We start from the raw sequence: 8936 nt of genomic DNA, 5'->3' as shown, positions 1-8936 counted from the left end.
CAACAGGCCTGGGGCAAGAGCTTGGCTTCCGGGAAATGGGGGAGGGGGAGGTTCAGGAGGGGACAGGAGATTCCAGTTACACCCCGCCACTCCCAGGAGCTGAGCTCGGGAAGGCCTCCCAGCCCCCCACTCTTCCTCGGCCTCTTCGGGGAAATAAGGCTCAGAGTTGTCTGAGGTCAGAAGAAAGAAGTTCCAGCCTCGCCCAGGGCAGAGAAGAGAGAGCAGAGGGATGTGAAATCCCTCCAAGGACCAGGTCACAGCCTCTGACCTGCCCAGGGGAGGCCACGTGGGACAACAGGTGAGGGCACCATTTGCTCTGGGTTTCCAGTTTGAAAGGCAAGGGGCTCGCCACCCACAGCAGAGCCCACCTGGAGAAGAGAGTTAGCAGGGCGGGTTGGGCAGGGTGGGGAGGGGGATGCTGGCGGCGGGGCCCTAGTACTCCCACAGCGTGGTGGGGTCGATAGTGTCAGCGCAGGCCTTTAGGACCCCCGCGTGGTCCCCCTTCAGGTAGTGCCCGCCCACCTTGATGGCCACCTTGTTGTAGTCACAGAACTCGAAGAAGAAGTCCACAGGGCTGTCGCTGCTGCTGGTGACAGAGGAGTCGTTGCCCACCATCCAGTACTTGCCTGTGGAGTCTGGAGCAGGAGCAAGGGGAGGCCCCGTCAGGCCCTGCCTGGGCTCTGCTCCCCACCCTCCAGTCACGGCTTCCAGAATGGGGGTGGGGTCTGTTACATCCACGCAAGCCTCGGGCCCATGCTGGACTGGAGTCCCTTCCCCCGCCTCCCACCAGAATTTTGGTCCCATAACTCGTGTGTGACCCCTCCCCCGCCCAGCCTTTCCAGAATCCCGTCTCCCTCTCTAGCTCTATCTGGGGTGGGCCGGACATCTCCCTCCTGTACAGACAAGAGGGAAAGGGGCTACCCCCCCCCCAGCCTAGAGCCTCTGGTGTCCAGATGGGGCCTGGCCCAGGCCACATCACAGGGTGGCCAAGCCGAGCCCCAAAGCCAGGCTCAAGTGGGGCAGGGGTTTGCTCTCTGTGTCCAACATTGGCCCCCTGAGCCCAGGGGGCCCCACCCGGCACTGCCCACAGGAGAACCTGCCTTTGATGTTGTAGGCGCCGTCTCTGAACTCCAGCTGGAAGACGTCGTAGTTGGAGCGGTTGGCGTCCAGGGTGCCTGTGACCTTGCGGCAGCCGATGAAGCCGTGCTCCCCGCGGAACACAATGATGGGGCGGTTGATCAGCTTCATGAGGAAGAGCTCCGAGTCCCCTGTCCCAGGAGGTGGAAGAGAAGTGAGCCTCGTGGGGTTGGGCGTGGACACCCAGGGTGTGGCTCAGAGAGGGAGAGCGGGAGTCTGGGGTCACACAGCATGCCAGCCCTAGGGTGAGGCAGGGTGGTGCCAGTTTGGGAGGATGCCCAGCACAGGGCAGGCTTCGGGTGGGGTTCGTAAGTGACCATGGCATACAGTTAGACCCTCCAGGGAACAAGGGCTTGAGGTACGCCCCCAGGTGGCTACCTGCTGTCTCCACCGAGGCAGCCAGCTGGCCATTCTTCTTGGCCGTCACAAACTTGCCATTGGATGCGCGCAGTATGATCCTCCGATCACGCCACTCAATGTCAAAGTAGCAGCTGGCATCCCTGGGGGTGGCGGGACAGGGTCAGGCAAGGCCGCCCCACAGGAAGGCCAGCCTGGGCGAGCGCGGGCAGTGACAGGCGGGCAGCGGGGCACTCACTTGGTGGAGGCAGTGGACTGCACACCCCCGGTGGCCGTCAGCGTCCAGTACTTGCCCGAGTGGGTGCGGAAGGCGCACTTTTTGGTGTCGCGGTCGATCTCCAGCTGGAAAGTCTCTTGGTCGGTCTCTTCATCCTGATTGGCCGACAGGTCCATACCTGCTGGGAGAGCCTCCAGCTAGTACAGGGACCCCCACGCCCCCCCAGTGCTGGCTGACCCTCAGCCCTGCCCGCACACACCAACACAGCAGGGGGCTGCTGAGACCCCACAGTGCGGCTCAGACCCCTCGGCCTTCACGTCAGAGGGCGGAACCCAGGATCCCAGGCAGGACAAGTCAAGGGCCAAGGCCAGCTAGGTCCATTTACACATCACATTCTCTGATTACAGAAGTAATACCTTCCAACAAACCAAATGCAAAAAGATATTGTTAAAAAAAAAAAAAGATATTGTAGAACCAACTGGGAGACTCTCAACATGGTCCAGGAGTAGAGAGCATGGGTTAATTATTGTTAATCATGTTGTCATTAAGTAAGAAAATGGCCTTGTTTTTTAGAGATACACACAAACATTTTGAGATGAAATGCCCTGATGTCAGGGATTTGCATTAAGTACAACCAGAAGCAATGAATAAAGGGACAGGGAGCTAGTGTGGCAGAATATTGCAGCTGGGGGAGTCGGTATATGGTAGTAGTTCATGATATCCTTCCTGCTTCTGTATACGTGTCAAGAGAGTCATAGCACACGTTCCCTTCAGGGAATTTAGAAAACTCATAAAAGCGAATTCACACACACCCCCATGCCCACCACACCCCCAGAACGCCACCGTGAACGGCGGGCGACCACACACTCCTAGCCTTTTCCCTGTGCGCTCACATATGCATTTTCTTGACCTTCAAGTGCATGCATGCTACAGACCTCGATTTGCAAATGATCTGCCTAACACCTTTACACGTTTCCGTGTCCCTAAGTCGTCTGTGAAGGGGGTGGCTTCCGGGGTCTTGCTCCCACAAGCTGCAGCCATGTCGTTTTGCACATCCGTATGGACTCCTCCAGATAAAACCTGAAGTGGGATCTTTGGTCCCAACAAGTTCACATCCCCAAGCGCCATGGAGCCTAAGGGCCTCAGCAGCAGGGTGAGTTGGGCCTTGAGGCCTTTATGAAGCCGGGATCAGTGGCGGGCGGCAGGTGTCCTTTCAGATGAGATGAGGCTGGCGGGTGGCAGAGCCTGGGGTCTGAGCACCCCCAGGCCCTCCCCCAGGACCCATTCTTAGTTCTCCAGCCACCACCCAGAGGGCCTGAAAGGTGTCAGCCCCATGCTAACCGGGTCTCGTGTCCCATGTCAGCGCCACCCCATCAACAAAGGAGAATGAGGCAGAGAGGTGGTGCCCTTGCCCAAGGTCACCCAGAGAGAAAGCTAGGGGTCCAGGGCTCTCAGGAGGAGAGATGGGCAAACTCAGGCCTCCTGCCACGCCCTCTCCCCCAACCCTCCCTCCCCTCTGTGGACTGGTGGATGTGGCCTCCACGCGTCACTCTGAAGCAGACCCTCACAACGCTTGGGCTTGACCCTCCAGGCCCCCTGGGTCCCCTTAGCCACAGTGTCAGGGATCTGCTGACTACTGAGGCCCCGGGGGTAGAGGTGAGCTCGATCCCCCCTCACGCCCCAGTGAAGCACGGGGCGAGGATCAGCAGGGGCCAGGCCTTCTGGGTGCCCGAGCCACCCAGAGGATGACCATCCTCAAGGCCACACCAGGAGCACAATGTGGGGCTGGGCTCCATCCCTGCTCAGACCTCGCCCAGCAGGCCTGCCCCACCCGCTGCTGCAGAGCTGCCACCCCCAGCCTGCCCAGCCACATGGTACCACCTGCCCAACACGTGGCAGGCCGGCTGACGGGAAGGAAAGAACAGACGAGGAGGAGCCCCACCGGACACACCTCAGCAGCAGAAAAGACAGACAGGGCTCCCCAGAAAGAGGGGCAAAGGGGGCAGGGAAGGGCCCCGAGTGGCAGTCAGATCTCTAGCACTGACCAGCCTACCTGACATAACAGAGGCTTGCCAGCGAACAAGGCGCTCGCCAGCCTGCCCGAGGACAAACACAGCAAGTGCAGGGGCTCCTTTTCAATGAGGCTTTGGTTCCTGAGAGCTTAGCCAGCCCTGCGCTCCTGCGGACAGCCCTGGGCTTGACTCCTCCCAGCAATTCCAGAGTTATTTCCAGGAACAAAGGGAGGCTCTGCAGCGGCGGGTACCTCCTCAGGGCCACACGACCACCACCACCACCTGCTCAGCCACTCAGACCCCGTCCCGCCTGGGTGTGTCCAGTCCCGGAACTGGTTTGATAAACAGGCCTAGGCCAGCCCGCAAGGTATGCAAAGCTGGGGCCAGGCGCCCTTGAGTGCCTCCCCCCACGCAGCCTCAGTTTCCCTCTCTGCCTGTCAAAAGGGCCCGGTCTGAGATGGAAAGGATTTAGCAGCCCAGTGCCAAGTAGACACCAGGTCTTCCGCCCGCGATAGGAAGGGGTGGGAAGAGTATCCCCTCCCCATTCCAGTGGGGTAACTCCTGGCTCCAAGGCCCTGCCCAGATGGGAAAGGCCCCACTTGGAGTGGGGCCTTGGAGTCTCTAATTAGAGCTCGGTTACTATGGGAACAGGGTTTTCTTTGGGATTTTTCTTTTCATCAACAGCAGCACAAAAAACCTGAGTCACAGGCCCACAGGAGCCCTGAGGAGGCAGGAGATGCGGGGGCTCAATAGAGCCCATGGGCACATCCCCCGACCCGCTCCAGAGAGCACAACTGAGACACCGGGCCCCGGCGTGTCCCCCCACATCGTGGCTTTCCCCATCTCGAGCCTCTGAGCCATCCTGTACAGGGGCTTGGAGGGAACACCCCCTCCCTGCCAACACACTTCATGATCCCCATCCCCCTCAGCCTTAGCAGTCCACATATTCCCCTGGCTTGTTCAAATCAGGCACTCTCCACCACCCCCATTCAGTTTAAGGGAGGGGGCCCAGAAGCATCTGTGGCCTCACCTCACCTCCCCTCTTCCCAGTCAGCTCTTGCCACTACCTGACCACTTTAAATCCCTACTCCGTCCTTACACAAGCTGTTCCCTGGGCCTGAAATGCCCTGCCTCATCAGGAGACCTCTTACACATCCTGCAAAGCCCAGCTTGACCAGCCCTTTCTCAGCCAGCCAGCCTCACCTTTGAGCGGCTGGGACTGGGCACTTCCTGAGCATGGAGTCCCCAGGGCACAGCTGGCCAGATGCAAAGAGGCTGTGAGACCAGGTGGGAAATGGGGTGAGGCTCTGCCCAGGGTCTGGCTGGAGCCCAGGGCAGGTGAGGCTCCAAAGTAGCATGAGTACTGCTCACTCAGTGGCCCTGACATCCTCCATCCCTGCCCAAGCCATGTCCCCACCTGTGTGGTCACAGCTACAGCACTTCCCAGGACCTGGGATAGACATGTGCCATCTGCCTGGCCACATCAGCTCTTGGGACCCCCACTCCCTGTGGCCGACCCTGCCTCTAATGTAGGCTGTGATGGCCTCCTCCCAGAAATACAGTCTGGCCGAAAAGAATGTGCCCAGGGCAGCCCTGGGCGAGCCCTTTACAAATGGGGAAACTGAGGCCAGAGAGCAGGCTGCAGCTTCAGCAGGGAGCACCCCCCCCCCCCCCCCGCCAGGCCCGGCCTGTGCAGGCCTACGGGGATGATGATTCACTTCCCCCAGCCAGCTAAACCCAGGATGCTCCTCCTTCCTGGCTGGCGTTTCCCAACATGTGTCGGAAGCACAGCTGAAGCCTCCTTGCCACGCAGGCCTGTCCAAAATGGCCTCTGCAGACACACCCCCCAAGCCCATGCCGGCTCCAGGTCCTCTGGTCATCCTCTACCCCACAAAGAAGACCCGAGGTCAGCCAACATCAGAACGAGATGAGGACCCCAAAATCTGAGGCCAATGTAGCTCCAATCTTTGCTCCCAAATCTCCCTTCCCTTTAAACGCACAGATGAGCCAGCAGCTCTCCTGGTGCAATTTCCGTCTCCTCCTGCCCCATCAGCTTGAATCACACCATGACGCCACCAACGAGCTTTACTAGAAAGGAGAGGGCACCTGCCCAGGCTCACCAGTGCCTGCCAGAAACACCCCCAGGATCTCTCTGCTCCTTTCTGGCGCCAAGGGCTAGGGCCAGGGCCACGCGTTCCTGCCACACCTTCCCCAGGGCAGGTGCTAGATGCAGCCCAGCAAGCATGGAGCACGCCTGCATTGCTGAGCACCCAACCTAGGTCCTGTGGCCCTGCCGGCTGTTCCAGTCCCATCTACCAGCGTCACAAGCTTCTGTTCAGCCACCCTGGGCTTTCTGCTCCTTCCTGCCTCGGGGCCTTTGCACAAGCTGTTCCCTGTACCTGCAACACTGTTCCACACACCTGATACATGCTACCTTCTATTCATCCTCAGGTCAGGTCAAGTGTCCTCCTCAGAAAGGGACCTCCCCCATCTAATCTGGGACCCTCATGTACTTCCTGGACCCCCAGACCTTTGCTTGACACCTCTGGGATGTTCCTCATGTCCCAACGAGAACATTGGGCCCAGCAGGGAAGGATCCAGGAGAGGCCCATGTGCTCACCACTCAGGCCTCAGCATGTCTCACTTGATAGGGGCTCAGTGTTTGCTGAATAGGTGGGGAGTCCTGCCCCACCTCGTACTGTGTGAGACTGGAAAGGGGAGGACCTGTGCCCCAGAGGCTGGGAGGCATCAGGGGGTCCAGATAAGAGCTCGTTCTGGAGTCAAACCCAGTTCTTCACGCTGCTTACTTGCTGTGTGATCTTGGGCACATGGCTGCTCCTCTCTGGGCCTAAACCTGCCCATCTGCAGGATGGAGGAAATACCACCCACTTCAATCAGCACACTCAGGTAGGAAACTGCCACCGGGCTGCAACCTCCTTGGCAGAGCCGGGTCAGGAGGGTGGCTGTCAGAAGGAAGGGGAGGGGGGGCTGGGCAATGACTGGGCTCCCATCCAGCTATCTCCAGAGGCTGGGGTCCAACTTCCCGGCTGGGGGAGCCAGACACCCACAGGTTCCCCCAAAGGAGGGGCGAGGGCGCCAGAAGGAAGAGAAGCCGCCTACGGGGAGAATCTAAGAAGGGAAAGAGGAGGGTTCACTTCTGGCGCGCAGGCCAGTAGGAAATCGCCAGGCCAGCGGGAGGCCCCGGGAGAGGACGCATCGAGTTGCCGCCAGTTGTTCCAGGCGGGAGTCTTGGGGGTGGGTTCAACCGAGGGTAGGGGGGGCTTCCCGAGGGTGCCGGGCTGGGGTCTTCGGGCTCAGGCTGAGACCGCTCTCTGGCTCCCGCAGAGCAGAGGGTACCGGCCAGGAGACGCGCGCGGGCGCGGGGCGGGGTGCCTGGCGGGGCGCCATCCACGCCACGCCGTCCCGGGGCTGGGGCGCGAGCAGAGAGGCCGCCTTCTGGGGCGGCTTCGGACGGGGCACTGGGCCTAGGGGCGGCGCGGGGGGTCCTCAGCAGGGGGGAACCCGCAGAAAGTAGATTCCTTCCCCCGCCCGGCCGCATCTGGTTTTCCCATCTGCAGAGACGGAGCAGGACAAAGGGGGCGAGGGAGGGCCTTGTCGACGAGCCCGCCCCCCTGCTCACAAAGGCCGCGGCCTCGAGCGCGGGGCGGACGCGGGAGGAGGGGCTGGGGGGGGGGGAAGGGCAGACACTCTGGGCACCCCCCTCCAGCAGAGACCAACCCCTCCCAGCAGCCAGCGGAGGTGGAGACAGGCCCGGAGGGAGGGGAGGTGGAAGCGCACCCTGCGGAGATCAAAGGCTACCCCCATCCCGCCCGCGAAAGGCGGCCTTCATGGAGCGGGGCCGCGCCCCGCGCCTGTTGCGACCCCTAGTCTCCGCCCTGGAGCCAAAGGCCCACTGCCGGGGGGAGGGGCACGAGGAAACAGGCGAGGGGCGTCCCCTCCCCACGGGCTAGGCCCACGGATGCGAGGGAGGGATCTGCGCGCGTAGGGAGGACCCAGATCAGGCCGAGGGTTCGGAGGGTGGCACAAGGGGTGGCGTCTAATCGCGGCCTAGGAGCCCCAACCTCAAGGCGGAGTGGGGGTTATGCAGCGGCACCCAAGGATGGGCAAAGCCCCACCCCTCGCCCTTTCCTGGGGATCGGAGCGCAGGTCCCGCGGCGGGGTGGGGTGGCCCGCGCGCCCAGCGGGGGCGCACCGGGCGTCGCTCAGGATTGCAGCGGCGCCGCGGGCGAGAAAGGGCGGGAGGCTGCGGGGACTGGGGTGGGGTTCGCTTTGTGCATGGCCCAGAGAGGCGGGGGACGGCGTCCCCACTCACCCTGGCGCGTGGACACGTTCCTCTCGTTGGCCGCCTGCAGCACGACCTGGGCGCAGCTCTGTTCCAGGGCGAAGAGCTCGTCCTTGCCCACCTTGGTGGCCTTGCCCGCCTTGAGCGTGCCGCTGGGCCCCGACGGCGCCAGGTAGCGGCCTTCGCAGTCGCGGAAGGCCACCTTGCCGGAGCGGAACTCGAGCGTGTAGCCGGTGGCGGGCTCGGGGTGCGCCACTAGGCGCCCGTCGTGGCGCAGGAAGCGGTGGTCGGCCGTCTGCAAGCTGTAGCGCTGGTCCTGGAAGGCCAGCGTGATGAGCGAGTCGACGCCCCAGGGCACGTCGCGGTCCACTGCGATCTCGTCGGCCGGCCGCGCGCTCAGGTGCGCGTAGCGCTTGCGGGCCAGGCTGTAGATGGTGACCTGGGGGTGCATGGCGATGTGCACGCTCCACTTCTCGGCCGGCGACACGGTCTGAGCGAAGCACGACAGGCGGTCCTCGGTGCCGCCAAAGTAGCGCCGGTGCGCCTCAGACTGCAGCGACCAGCGGCCGTCGTCGTGCGCCACGATGAGAAAGCGGCAATCGGCACTGGGCACCTCGTGTTCGCAGGTCACGTTGCCATCCTTGTCCGCCGCCAGGTAGCGGCCCAGGTGGCTGCGCAGGCACACGGCTACGCTGCCCGCCTCGTCGGGCGGCTGTTCCAGCGTCCAGATCTGCTTCTTCTTCAGGCTGCTGGCCGACGCATTCACCTTGAACCCGAACGTCTCGGCCGTCAGGTACTTGTTGCTGCAGTTAATGAGACCGAACTGGATCTGCAGGGCCTCGGCCGTGCCGTTGGCGGTCATGGTGGCGGCGGGCGGGAGGCCGGCGCGGCCCGGGAGGTCGGTGGCGGG

The 8936-nt window shown here is 62.4% G+C and overlaps 1 protein-coding gene across 1 annotated transcript; it reads right to left on the bottom strand.

Annotated features, from left to right (window-relative positions):
* Window positions 1–432: 432 nt before the first annotated feature.
* On the bottom strand, window positions 433–8888 carry FSCN1 (fascin actin-bundling protein 1; the record flags this gene model as incomplete). Its single annotated transcript, XM_082856649.1, has 5 exons — window positions 433–635; window positions 1089–1268; window positions 1516–1637; window positions 1733–1889; window positions 8057–8888. The coding sequence occupies 5 exons, from the start codon at window positions 8886–8888 to the stop codon at window positions 433–435; spliced, it is 1494 nt and encodes a 497-aa protein (XP_082712775.1).
* Between the last annotated feature and the right edge of the window lie 48 nt (window positions 8889–8936).

The sequence above is a fragment of the Leucopleurus acutus genome, assembly GCF_964270905.1.
Source record: "Leucopleurus acutus genome assembly, chromosome: 16".
NCBI classification, from domain to species: Eukaryota; Metazoa; Chordata; class Mammalia; order Artiodactyla; family Delphinidae; genus Leucopleurus; species Leucopleurus acutus.
This window is presented reverse-complemented; position numbering and strand designations above follow the sequence as displayed.